Source organism: Diachasma alloeum, unplaced genomic scaffold, assembly GCF_001412515.2.
Source record: "Diachasma alloeum isolate Michigan unplaced genomic scaffold, Dall2.0 Dall_scaffold_00299, whole genome shotgun sequence".
In the NCBI taxonomy this organism is placed as follows: Eukaryota; Metazoa; Arthropoda; class Insecta; order Hymenoptera; family Braconidae; genus Diachasma; species Diachasma alloeum.
In genome coordinates, this window is record NW_021680438.1 from 955,954 (window position 1) to 970,023 (window position 14,070).

At 37.4% G+C, this 14,070-nt stretch overlaps 3 protein-coding genes across 3 annotated transcripts; 1 reads left to right on the top strand and 2 right to left on the bottom strand.

The window, feature by feature from the left end:
• Window positions 1-156: 156 nt before the first annotated feature.
• Window positions 157-4,845, top strand: LOC107039413 (cytochrome P450 4g15). The gene is made up of 9 exons (XM_015259009.1): window positions 157-513; window positions 838-1,048; window positions 1,131-1,427; window positions 1,499-1,791; window positions 1,951-2,060; window positions 2,136-2,204; window positions 3,261-3,429; window positions 3,523-3,697; window positions 4,610-4,845. Exons 1-9 carry the CDS (start codon window positions 369-371, stop codon window positions 4,797-4,799), a joined length of 1,659 nt encoding a protein of 552 aa, XP_015114495.1. The 5' UTR covers window positions 157-368; the 3' UTR covers window positions 4,800-4,845.
• On the bottom strand, window positions 1,956-3,150 carry LOC107039414 (cytochrome c-2-like). The gene is made up of 2 exons (XM_015259010.2): window positions 3,024-3,150; window positions 1,956-2,405 (listed from the first exon to the last, which is right to left on the bottom strand). The coding sequence occupies exons 1-2, from the start codon at window positions 3,148-3,150 to the stop codon at window positions 2,221-2,223; spliced, it is 312 nt and encodes a 103-aa protein (XP_015114496.1). The 3' UTR covers window positions 1,956-2,220.
• Window positions 3,722-12,601, bottom strand: LOC107039412. Its single transcript, XM_015259008.2, has 9 exons — window positions 12,316-12,601; window positions 11,326-11,452; window positions 11,039-11,253; window positions 10,864-10,954; window positions 8,722-9,023; window positions 7,121-7,413; window positions 5,503-5,795; window positions 5,228-5,422; window positions 3,722-4,981 (listed from the first exon to the last, which is right to left on the bottom strand). The coding sequence occupies exons 1-9, from the start codon at window positions 12,508-12,510 to the stop codon at window positions 4,833-4,835; spliced, it is 1,860 nt and encodes a 619-aa protein (XP_015114494.1). The 5' UTR covers window positions 12,511-12,601; the 3' UTR covers window positions 3,722-4,832.
• Between the last annotated feature and the right edge of the window lie 1,469 nt (window positions 12,602-14,070).

A 14,070-nucleotide genomic window follows, 5' to 3' on the forward strand; every position in this document is an offset into this window, starting at 1 on the left:
TGAGCCGACACATTGCAATTTGCGATGCAAAATGAATTCGTCGAGGGGCAAGGTTACTGCATACGTAAAAATTATACATATGGAATATTTTTGCAGACATACCGTGGTTATAAAAGTATCAAACAGATTGGGAAAAACTTCATTGTGTGCCGTGACTGGGAAGCGTGACAAGTTGGAAAAGTTTCGAATTACTGATAACCAAAGGTGACTGGGCAATTTGTGATCAATTTAGGATAGAGCCAATCTTCAACACTGGATAGCGAACGTTCAGCATCACACAAGAGAAGAATTAAGAGAAGGAGACGAGTCTGTCGTTGTTGCTCGATAGTGTACGCAGTTTGTCATAGTGTTTTTAATACAATAAAAAAATGGATGCAGTACCTGTTGCCGCCACTTCGTCCTACTTTGCGACGAGCCTCTTTTACCCCCTTGTCTTCATCGTCGCTGGTCTTTGGGCACTCCACTGGTATATCGAGAACTTGAGGATTGTGCGGATGGGAAACAAGTTGCCTGGTAAGTTCTGAAATTGGTGCAAGTTGTGGATGACTACTCATATTTCATTGTTAATAGTTTCCAATCGCTATGTCGAAAATGACTGTAATGTTGTGGTTTGTATTGGCAATTTCATTATGAATGTCATAAGGATATCATTAGGAGATCGCTGAATCCTGAATTATAGATGAAAACTAAGACTTGAATTGTTCACACGGTAAATTTCTTTGCTGCATATAGAAAGTTACATTATTATTAAAGTTTTCATAGCCATGAGAAAGAAATTACATCGATGAATTACTGGTCGTAAACAAGTTTGAAAGGTCTCAACTTCTGTGAATTTAGGACCAAAGACAGTTCCTTTCTTTGGAAATGCTCTGCTCGCTTGGGGAGTTGCGCCGGAAGATGTGTTGGGTGAGGTGATGAAATACATCCACTATGGTAGAGTTATCAGAGCTTTCCTGGGTACGAAACTCGTTGTCTTTCTGATTGACCCCAGAGACGTTGAGATCATCCTCGGGAGTCACGTGCATCTCGACAAATCCGAAGAGTACAGGTACTGTTTCAATTCAATTCCCATTCTCTGGAGATGAAAATGATTTAGTTTGCGGTTGACGTTATTCATTGTAATTCTGCAGATTCTTTAAGCCATGGCTTGGCGAGGGTCTTCTCATCAGCACCGGAGAGAAATGGAGGACACACAGGAAGATAATCGCCCCCACGTTCCACCTCAACGTCCTCAAAACTTTTGTCCCGCTGTTCTACGAGAACAGTCTAGATTTGGTCAACAGACTGAAGTTGGAGGTTGGGAAGAAATTTGATATTCATGATTACTTGTCTGCGGTGACTGTTGATATTCTCCTGGACACTGCCATGGGTGTGCGAGGCGGAAAGAGAGAAAAGACTGGATTCGATTATGCCATGGCTGTAATGAAGTATGAATTTTTGGTTTTTATCCATCCGTTGCAAGAAGTGAATAGTTGCTGATGGAGTTTCTTCTCAACAGGTTGTGTAATATTGTTCATCAGAGGCAGTACAACTTCATGCTTCGTATGGACCCAGTTTTCAAGTGGTCAAAGTTCGCGACGAAGCAGGAAAAACTCCTGAGCATTATCCATGGACTGACCAGAGGTATTATGGACAAGAGGAAGATGGATTACGAGGAAAAGGGAGAGGAGGCTTATCCCGAGGAGCTCAGGCACGGCAAGACTGTTGATGCGACAATAAAGGAAGAGATTAAGTCATCTAAGATGAGATATGTGAGGGATGATCTGGATGAGATTGATGAAAATGATGTCGGTAAGCAGAGTATTTATCACAGAATTAATTATTCATCATAAATTATTTGCACATGGAACTTCAGTTTTCTAGAGTAAAAATACTAACGGATAATTTTGTCACTTCCTGTTGATGTTTTCAAATTGGATGAAATTTTTGATCTTTTTTTCTTGCTTTCAGGTGAGAAGAGACGCTTGGCCTTCTTGGACCTCATGCTAGAACTCTCGAGGAATGGAGCCAACATGACTGAAGATGAGGTTCGAGAGGAGGTTGACACCATCATGTTCGAGGTTACTTAACATTAAAACTACTTTGTTGCCTAATTAAGAATTTCATATTTTTTTCTAATGTTAGTTCGTCCTCAGGGTCACGACACCACAGCTGCTGGCTCCAGTTTCACCCTCTGTGTCTTGGGGATTCATCAGGACATTCAGGTAATGTAACTCATCTCTATTTTAATGTTTTTAAATAGGCAATCATGTCACTCCGGTCGTTCGCCTTCTTCAACCCAGCGAAGACCATTTTCGTCCCTGGGACTGATTTCTTCGGCTGCTCGAGGTATTCACTGAGAGTTGATTCGTTCCAAGTCACTCCTTTTTTCTTCATTGCGTCGGAATAACTAAAACCAGCGGTGGCTACAATTGGAATCGAAGAATCTCACAATTATATTTCGATTTGAACTGTTCACGTATGAACAAAGTTTATAGAGAAATCTAGAGAATTCGGTAGAAAATAGAAATTTCCATTCGTTGTTAATCAACTTCATTGAAACATTCAGCAGCTTATCTACGTATTTGTTAATCAATCGAATACGTCAAAAACAAAAATTTCATTAGCGTTTTTAGCTCCAAATAACCCCGCCCGTTACCCTCATGATATCATCATGATAACACCCCGTATTCACAGATTTTCTACAAAAATGCGTCGATTCAAATTTCCCAAGTGTTTTTGTGTCATTTTTCAAAGAAAGAAGAACAATAGAACGGAAAAAATCGGAAATTCATGTCGAGGAATTCTTATAGAAAATATCTCAATAAAAATAGTGCTATAGACAGACGAAGTTCTACTGATTCTTTCTATAAAATACATTCTATTCGACATTTCTTATTAAAAAACGCGCAGGAACATTGCGAAAATCTAGAATTGAATCGAGAAGAAACTAGTAGAATTACTACTACTAGTTCGATAGAAATTGGGACGAATTTTTTAACCAATTCACTAGGTTTCTTCATGAAGTTTTTGACATCACTCACTTCCAGCAACTCTTCCGATAACCCCAAATAAATTGGGTCCAACCTTATGTTTACCGCCTGCATCAACAGTATGACAAGTCGCACACATCTTGACGAATAATTTCTGTCCATTCGCAGCATCACCCATCTCTCCCCATTAATTTAACCTCGTCCAATCAATTTATAAATTTTCTCCATCAACATTCTTTTATTTCATCCAACCTGAAAAAAAGGAAGTTCAATAATTGCCATTAATAGGAGCGTGTTATGGAAGAGCTGGACAGTATATTCAAGGGATCAGATCGTCCCTGCACCTTTCAAGATACACTCGAGATGAAGTACCTGGAGCGTGTGATTATGGAATCATTGAGAATGTTTCCACCCGTGCCAGCAATCGCCAGGCACCTCAACGAGGACGTCAAGCTTGGTAATGATTTCAATAATAAAATCACTCCGTCACTTCCATATTTCATTTGTAAATGAGAATAATTTGAATAATCGTTACATTAAATTATTTCAGCGTCCGGTGATTATGTGTTACCACGTGGTACCACGGTGATTATTGCACAGTATCAGATACATCGTCTTGAGGAGTACTATCCGAATCCTGAGGTCTTCGATCCTGACAGGTTTTTGCCGGAAAATACACAGACCAGGCATTACTATGCTTATGTTCCCTTCAGCGCTGGACCAAGGTGATAGAAAAAAACATTACTCAATTATTTTTCTACAAAAATAAAGCTCATCATTTTTTATTCATAATTTTTGTACATCTCTTTGGTTACAAAACTTAGCAGGGAACTTGCATAATTTTTTTTTTACATAATCTCAAATTTGGAACCGAAATGAGTGATTTTGTGATACCCGCCTGAAAAGTTCACTTTTCTAAACCATTTAGTGTGCGTAAAGTGCTTGTTTTACGCACGGTGTGCGTAAATTTCAGAGGTCTTGCGTAAAGCTTCGTTTTACGCGCTCGAAATTCACTTTACGCACTAGTAACACAATATACTATTTTTCGTTTACAGATGTTCGAAGTATTACTCATTAATTAAAAATTAATTGTTCAGTTATTCATATGTTATGAAGAATGTGTGAATAGGAGAATCGGATTGGTAAATTCAAACAGCAAAAATAATTTTTTTATGTAACGAAATGATGAAATTGTAAAATCAAGAAGTTATGCCTGATGAAAAAACGTCTGCATTATGACTTGACAATATTTCGTATGCGGAGGTTGTGGTGTGACGCACAGCGTACGTGAAGCGCTGCCATTCGGCCGGAAAAGTACTCCGTTATGCACTCGTAACTTCATACGCTATTTCGTAAAAATTGTCGAAAGAATATTTCGTCTGACTTTTACGTTTTGTCAGGCAATGTTTGCTGAATTTTATCATCCGTATCGATATGAAGATAGTCGTGTCCAGTATTTTTCATTCAATTCGTATATGCAGCCATACAAAAATTGCATGCAAACCTCGATCAGAAAGAACAGAACTGCATGCAAATTCCCTCAAATTTGCTGCTGTAATGATATATAACGGCAAATTATCAAATAGAACATAACATGAAAGTGGATAATGAATTACAATAATTAAATTTGTTCCTAGATCTTGCGTCGGCCGCAAATACGCAATGTTGAAGTTGAAAGTACTCCTCTCCACAATACTAAGAAACTACAAGATTCTCTCCGATCTGACCGAAGCGGATTTCCGGCTGCAATTGGACATAATCCTTAAACGCGCAGATGGCTTCCCAATCTGGATCGAGCCGCGAACAAAAACCACGACTGTTATGTAAATGTCCATGATTGAAAATAATAAATTCTTAATATTAGTTTACGGAATTGGGTTTTTCTTGTTTTCTTTTATTCCGATAGTAGGCTGTTAATTCTATTGCCCATGGCAGGATAAATGCACAATTCAGGGCGATTAGGGCCAGCTGGCATACGGCAAAACTGCCGGTCAAATCCTTGATGATACCTGCAAAATTGTCGATAGAAATAATTTTGTTTCATTCTATATTGCAATGAAATTTTCATGAACGTTCTTGAGTTTTGATAGAAAGAATGGGAATTTCCTTATATTTTCCCCATAAAAAATTTCATCCGAAGGAGTTTTTACATGTCTTACGAAAATTCTTCTAGGATAATTAAAAAATAATAATACGTGAATGTTCGATTAAATAATATGGAAGTAAACAACAACAAAAACATATATTCTACATACCAAAAATGGGATTGGTTATGATGAATGTCAGTCCACTGATCATCGAGTAGATTCCATAGCAAGCGGCATATTTGTGCACAGGGTAATTTTCAACTATTACCAGAGATTGCGGAACAAATATGAAAACTCGGACAGCTCCGATCAGCGCCATAGAGACCATGATACCCGTTAACGTTGATTCTAGATTGAAATACGCTGAGAAATCCAAGAAAAATTGGATTAATTTATCCCAAATTGATTGCAATATAACACGGAGGTAACTTATGTTCTCTCACCGAGTTTAACGACTGCCATAGCAATCATGGCCATAAACACTAACATTTTGGCCCTGAATTCGATGAATATCGTCAGTATTGTTAGGAAGATTTTAGCAACAAACTCTGCTGCGCAAGAGATGGCCACTACATATGATGCGTCCCCAGTTGTGTACCCTCTATTGAACATTGCTAGGGGCAGCAACGAGGAGAATATTATATCACTCGAGATAGCACAACTCACGCCAAAACACATGATGATGAAGGTGCAGTCTTTGAGGATTGAAAAGTCAAACAAGTCCAGAATCATTTCTCTGGAAAATGCAGCGATAATCATATTAAATTTAGTAATTCAGATAGAAGTGGAGTAGTAAACCGAGATGAATCAATTTCAGGGTCCAGTTTTTGCTGAATATTTCAAAGTTGATGGGAGATAGCAGAATTTTCTCAAACGAGCCGGTACGAGAAAATTTCATGGAAAAAATCAATAGAATTTTATGTTCCTATTTAATTTGTTCTATGGAAATATGGTCGATAGAAATTCTCCCCCTTAAATTTTCCAAGTTTTCTGTTGTATTAATTTCATTTCATTTTAATTATTAATTTGAATTATTAATTGTATCAAAAATCATCACAAGTTTTCTGTTGCATTTCCTTAATGCGAGGAAGACAAAAATCCGAGTCAAAAAAACTTCGGAAATTTATGTCGGGAAATGTTTATGGACAATATTTTAATGGAATCGGTTGTATGGAACATCAGAGCACTATTCAGGTAGGTAGACAAGAAGTAACGGGCACACCCTCCAAATTTTACCCTCAAAATTCCACCTTTACCATTCAACCCTCGTCATGTTACCTTTATGATTTTCTCGCTTTCCGCTTTCCGTTATTACGATTTAACCCTTGCAAATATACCCTTCAGATTTTACCCTTGTGATTTCACCCCTATATTCCTATACAACGGAGTTGTGAAAAATAAATGTAAATGCTCCTATGTGTTGAATAAATATTCGCGTCAGTCTTTTAGATTAATGTGAGTTTGTCTTATGCCTTTTTTCCCGCAAATTTATTTGATATTCATCTTACATATATGTCACATATTTTCTCCGGCTATATATTTTGTCTATGAGGAACATAAAATAAGCTTCGAACCACCGCTTGCCGGGGCTTGGGTATCGAGCTCCGCCATGCCAATGTGCGGCCCACACTGGGCTAGATCTGTCAACCAAGGCTCGCTTACCCGCCCCTCTCCCAAGACTCAAGCAATGGTCCCCAGGGATGGCTGAACCTCGGACCAAGCTTGTTTGTCAAGACTGCGCAAGTCCAGGCTTGTGCCATACTTGGCCCGTTTTTTCAACACTGGCATTTCCTATCTGGGACTGACAAAAAAAATTTATATCACTGCGTGCAAAAGTCAATAGTCACAGACCCGTCTTATTGCACGGGTGATATAAATCCCATTGATTGTTTCGGAGATGTTTTTCTATGCGTGAGATCTTTGAGAAAATTCCCCTTGTCTTCCTCAAATTCGGAGATATTGACCAAAAAATTCACCTGCTTTGGAGTGAACTTGACTCATCTGACTTTACCATTTCGCTACTGAATAAGTCTTTCAAGCTCTTTCAAATTGATATCCTACGTAAATCCTTGATCTCCTTCACATTCGACTCTTCCATTCGACCCTGCAATCAGGTTCTCCCTCTCTTTGAGTATCGTTACAGTCTTTTCGTTATGAAAGTCAGTCGGAGTTTTCAGCGGATGTTTCTTTCGTAACTGCATTTCCGCTATTGCAACACCAAGATTTCCTATGCTGGAACTGGGAGAGGATAGAACTGAGGGTCCCCGCACTGGTGTTCTTGAGATTGAGTTTACTCGTGACCTTGGGTCTCTTATCAACGCAACATCAGAGCTTGACGCAACTTTCGCCTGAAACTGGATTTTTGCAGAAAAAAATTTGACACATTCTTTTCGATTCAACTAAGTTATCGGAACATAACCGATAATTTCGGAACAACCGGGGTATTATTACTGAAAATTCAATGAAATCTCGACGTTTTGAACGACTAGAAGACACGAATTCTCGAATTTACCTGCAATTTCCTGATTTCTGTCAATTTTTATGGAATGACTGAACTGAAATTTACAGTTTTCATTGATCTTGCCGTAAAATTTCGAGTTTTTCACACTGAGAGAAATATTTCCTAATATTTAGACTCTATTTCCTTGAGAGAAATAAATTTTCTTTACTGGCTTAAATCGCAGAATATTTGCGCTTCACGGAAGTTGAGTAAGTTTTCATTTATCACTATCGTTCCGCGTGATATCATGAATATATTATATATCGAAACATTGGAAGTGCATAAAAAAAAATCATGAAAACAGTAACTACTTGAAGATTGACGATTCTTCTACGCGCTTTGGGTGAATTCATGTGTAACAAAATCATACTTGAGTACAAAAATATTTGAACCCGTCATGTACAGCGTTGATACCATGTATCGACCCATGAAAATGTGAATGACTCTCTTCGAAATTGATTATTTCTAAACTATGGAAAATAACTCAATGGAAAAAGGAATACTGTAGCTTCAATTACATATTGGTTTCATAATTTTCCATTGATTAGAAGTTATCTAATTCTAGTTGTGTCAAACGTACAAAATGCTTGGATCCAAAAGGGCCGGGTCCGTAAGGGGTTAAGGGGTAGCAGAATGCCGCTAATTTTCCAAATTTTTGAACAAATTTTCTGCGGAAATTTATCGATATTTTTACAAATCAAAGCACATTAATCTCCAGGAAGCGATGATAAAGATCAATGTACTTTGGGTTCAAAAAATATTGATAAATTTGAGCACGAAATTTGTTTGAAAAGTTCAGGGAAACATTGGTCTTCTGATTCCCCTTAAAGCATGAGAACTTTCTTGGGCCACGTAATTGGCGACACCTGGGCGAATTGAGCGGTTGAAGAAAAATTACGTGTCCCAAGTAAATGGTCCAGATATTAGGTTTTTTTTTCTCAGTGCATGACAAAATTTCTTGAAGTTTAAAAGAAACTATTACGTGATAAAAATTTAAAGGAAATATACTGAAAGTTTCTGCGAAAAATTTCTAACAATGTAGTTAGTATCAAGAATCCTAAAAAATTAGCGCTAGATTTCTAAAAATTAAGAAATGATTCCTAAAATTTTGGGTTCATCCCTAGAGACTAAAATATTTCTCTGCTCTATGATGGCTGAGTACCTTCAAAGTTTCAGTAAGAAGTGTGTGGTAACCCGAGCTTTCTCTAAGATTTCCAAGACTACTCCATCGACTATGTTCAACATTCAACTTTTTTTCCTTAATCATCGAATCTTGTGCATTCATTTCAACATCTTTAGATGTATCACTCATTGCACTTTTTTCTTGGGATAATGTTCTGCGTATTGTAGCTCGCCTCTCGGCTAGTACTTCTTTGGGGTCCCTCAGATACCATTCAACAGGATGCATCAGCAGCATTCCGAAAACACTGTGGAAACTTATAGCACCGGCTAGAGCGATTGTACCTACAACCAACACAGGACATAGAGCTTTTATTGAATGGAAGCCCGTGATTTAAATCTCAAACGTTATTTTTTCGTTCAATAATTACATAACTTTTATCGTCCACTGATAGAACGATTCATTCATTGCCAACGAGGTTCGTTAACTATTAACAAATGGTAGAGTTGAATATGACCAAATGAATATTTTTTAATCGTTAATGAATGGGCCAGTGGAAAGATCAAAATCTACACGGAGAGAAATGTTCAGTAAAAATTACGGAACTCACAATTCACTCACCGATTACGGAATCGACTCAGAAAATTTGAGGGACGGTATCGTAATTTTTCACAGAAGATTCAGATAAAAATTACGGAACCCTCCGGAAAAATTCCGTGAAAGTTCCGTAAAATTTCCTACAACCACATTTCGCTCCGAAATGGCGGAAAAGACGTAATTTTTATTGAATATTTCTCTCCGTGTAGTCGAACAAGGCTTCCCAAATGCGCATTTGTTAACTATTACGATTATTAGAACTTGGCGAGACCAAATCGACCCCAGCCTTCATCAAATTCATTTCTTAACAATAAATAATCCTTTCTGTCAGTGTTTGAATAGACTGTTAGAAAAAAGATTCGATAAATCTTAAAATTCGTGACCACATCTTGCATTAATTTGGAGAATTCCGACAGGTCGCTATTAAGATCGCTAAGGTGAACGTCGGCCTGAGTAGTACTTTGTCCGGCGAAGCGGGCACGTATGAAAAAATCGTATAGAAATTTTCTATACGGATTGCGTATAGAAATTCTATAGGATTTTCGTATATGATATTCGGATATTCCTATACGAATATTTTCTGTACATAAATTTTTACATAAATTTTTATTTTCATACGAAATATGTCTAAACGCTCCAGAGAAAAACGTAGAGAAATGTCGCAACTCCTATAGAAATCGTATAGAAATAATTTGTATACAAAATATCCGTATAGAAATATTCGAATATCATATACGAAAATCCTGTAGAAATTCTATACGCAATTCGTATAGAAAATTTTTATTCGATTTTTTCATACGTGCGGGCCGGGCAATTCGTACGGAAAGTGCGTAGAATGGTGGAAACCCGCACGGAAAATACATATATGAGACATATGCATCAATTATGGCCGCATATATGTACACGTATATATTCAACATATATTTCGAATATACAGAATTTTTTGCCAAAAATATATTCAAAGTATATCGAACACCTATCCCACATATAATTGTTCACATATATATTTTTTCCGTGAGGGAACGCCCATTCAACTCAGAGGGTTAATGAATTTAAATCTCTGCGAGATATTACATATAATATTATGGATGCTAACGTAGATTTACAAGTCATCCCATCTGGCACTTTTCCTCATGAAGCACTGCTAATTTAAAAAATTATCTAAATTAAGGTATTAAAAATTGGATTAAAAAGCATGTGATAAGGAATGTGTAATCCCCGAAAAGCCTCAGTGTTATGAAAACTTGTAACTCATTTTTTCGAATCCATGTGTCCCCGGATTTTTCAATTTGTGCCTTGATAATTGATTATTTATTTGCCTCATATAGAGGTCGTAAAAGGGAATGGATTGTATATATCATCCCTCGTTAACCCTTCAAGTACGGCGCCCGAAAAAATTTTGATTTTCAATGACAGGGCATCAAAAATAAAGCGCGCTGAAAAAATTATATGCGTTTCAGGAGTTAAATTATAATAAACCTCACAGAAAAGGCTTTCAGCCGACGTTTACTTAAATTGTCACGTAATTCTGAGATTTATCTTCCGCAAAAGAGACCTAAAAATAAACGCTCGAGTCTTCCTTCATACCTCGGAATCCGAAGACCTGTATCATTTCACCTACGATGATGGGATATAGAACGCCAAATAAACTCATAATAATTTGACTGGCACTCATCACCTAAAGTGCAAAGAAAACAACTGAGAAAACATTAGAGAAACCTCAACGTGAATTGAGATTCATAAAAAAATGTTAAATTCTTACAGTGGCTCGTCTCTTGACGAAATAAGCATTGAAATTTGACTGACAGATTGTCGCCATAATGCCTAAACCAATACCCTGAGCAAAGAAGGTAATTCCCAACTGATAAACATCCACTACCACCGCAGGGATCGTCGAAAAGATGGAGAACACCAGCGCACCGCAGACACCAACCAATCTCATTGGAAATTTTTTCAATAATACGTTTGTACAGAGTCCTAGAGAGATATTTCTGAAGTAATTACTTTGAAAACATCTAATACACGTGAAGGTAATTAATGTTTTGGTACCTGATAACGACCAGCTGATTGTCCATATCATGTTGAGAATTGTCATCGATGCGCCAGGGGAACCACTGGACTCCAGCAATTCTCCAAACATAATGGGAATGCATGGTACTGTACTAAACATCACTGTCTGCACAGAAAAATGTGTTCTTCTTGAATTAATTGACATTGTCTTGTTTTGAGAATGCGCGTGCGAAAAAATTCTATAGAAAAACCTAGCGAATTCACTGTAAAATAATACTAGATTTCTATTGAACTTTCTATTAATTTTTGGCCGATTTTATTGGAAAATTTCACAGCTCATCTGCGTGTTTATTTTTAATAGAAATGTTCGATGGAGAATATTCAATGGAATTCGATTTTTCTATACAACTTTATCTATTCACAGATTATCTATAGAAATTCCTCGACAGGAATTTTCTAAACTTTTTTGTTCGGTTCTTCTAATGAGAAGAGAAAAATACAGCGGAAAAAACTTCGGTATTTTTTACAGCGGAAAAAACACCGGAAAAGTCACGACAGAAAAATTCGTATAGAAAGATGAAATTCAACTCATTTTTTTCTATAAAATAGTTTCTATTGGAGATTTTCCATAAAAAAAGATGAAGTTAAGAATATTCAATAGAAGTTCAATAGAAATCCAACAAAAATTTGCAGGCGGGTTCGTTAAGATTCTTCGAAAATCTTTTTGTGCGTGTGATAGCACAGAATATTCAAATGACAGAGGAATCTCCTTTTAAATTTAAAAAAACAAGATCCATTTTGTCCTAGTAGTGTTTAAAATTAATTTGGTAGATATTTTGAAAACCATTGATCAGAAATCAGTTATTTTCTTCTGTTTCTTCTGTCATTCTGTTCTCAAATGGGACAAATTTTTTTTAGATTGAGAGCAACGTTATCATTCTTCTTATTGTGAGACAGAAGGATCACATTTAATTCTAAATTTGCGGGAATATCATATTTATTGGATTAAATTACTTATTCGTTACTCACAAAAGTGATTGTCATTCCCAACGCGACCATCCACCCCCATCCACCCTCCGGCGCAAGATCCTCCTGTGTCAATGGCTCTTCATCATCCCTAGCTTCAGCTCTCATCAACTCACTCTTCAGAACTTTTCTCAAACTATGTCGTTGCAATATCTCCCCGGGAGCATCGAATTCTCCATTCCCAATGTTGGTGGACATTGCCCACACCGAAGCTTGAATCACCACTCAAACGTGAATAATGTCACTCGATTTCCATTCACTAATCGGAAGCTAATGAAGCGGCAGTGTCTCTCCGCGTTCTGCTCCGCACTGCACATAAATACGCAGCGTAAGGTAAATCACACGACTTGACAATTGACTAAACACATTTCTTATCATATGTTGGAAGATGCTTGGGTATGATTTTCTCTCGCTTTTTATTTGCTGATGGTATTATTGCTGTCGGGCTACAGTGAGGAAGACATTAGTGGCAATTAAGAATTTTGGTGTTACTTAACCGAGTAAAATCACTTCAGAATCTGCCTATAGTTTTCTTTAAACAGGTGGACAATAATTGAATGTCTAAATTGAACGTCATTCATGCGATGGAAAGATAAATATTGGTCTGTAGATATTCGGTTTTTATCCACACACAGAGAAAAGTTGGAGGAAAATTACGAAATGAGGCAAGTAGTCGTGGAGCGGAATCCATTTCTAGGTTTTTTTTACCCTATGTCGGGGCATAAAGTATGGGATGAATAGTGAATTTTAAATGTGCACGGAGAGACATTCTTTACAAACATTCTAGTGCTATTATTGGAAAAATCACAATCTACCGACTATGAAAAATGCCAGTGCTGTTCAGGTAAAATTTCTGCTCGTTTTTGGTAAAATTTATGGAGATTTCTGGTGATATTTCTGAGAATTTCTGTGAGAATTTTCCGGGACTGGATTTTAGCCAATCACAGCGCAGTATTCGAGGTCGTGATACTCTTTTGCTATCAATTTTTTTAGGAAATTGCACACTAGCTTCTTGAAATTACATCTGATAATTGTATAGTAGCTCTTCATTTATTTCTAACCAATTCGATGTTTTGCTGGAAGAAGCCCTCGAATACTGCGCTCCGCTTGGTCAAAATCCAGTCCCGGAAAATTCTCCGCCAAATACCCCTCGACCTTCAAAATTAATCGCAATATTTTCCTCAACCTTCCCTGCAAACAAACAAAAGTGTCAAGTTTTGCAGAACAATCACTTTTTCCACATACTTTTGAGAGTTCTGAATAGCCCGTCGCTTAAATAGTTGGAATCAACGTTCACCCGGCTAAAAGATTCGATTTAGGCGAAAATCCACTTGCCCGGAAAACCCGAAAATCTCACCTTTTGGCTGGGGCCAAAAAAAACGGTTCCTCAGTTTTCACTTTTTCCACATACTTTTGACAGTTCTGACAAGCCCGGCGCTTAAATAGCTGGAATCAACGTTCACCCGGCTAAAAGATTCGATTTAGGCGAAAATCCACTTGCCCGGAAAACCCGAAAATCTCACCTTTTGGCTGGGGCCAAAAAAAACGGTTCCTCAGTTTTCACTTTTTCCACATACTGTTGAGAGTTCTGAATAGCCCGTCGCTTAAATAGTTAAAATCAACGTTCACCCGGCTAAAAGATTCGATTTAGGCGAAAATCCACCTGCCCCGGAAAACCCGAAAATCTCACCCTTTGGCTGGGGCCAAAAAAACGGTTTCTCAGTTTTCACTTTTTCCACATAGTTTTGACAGTTCTGA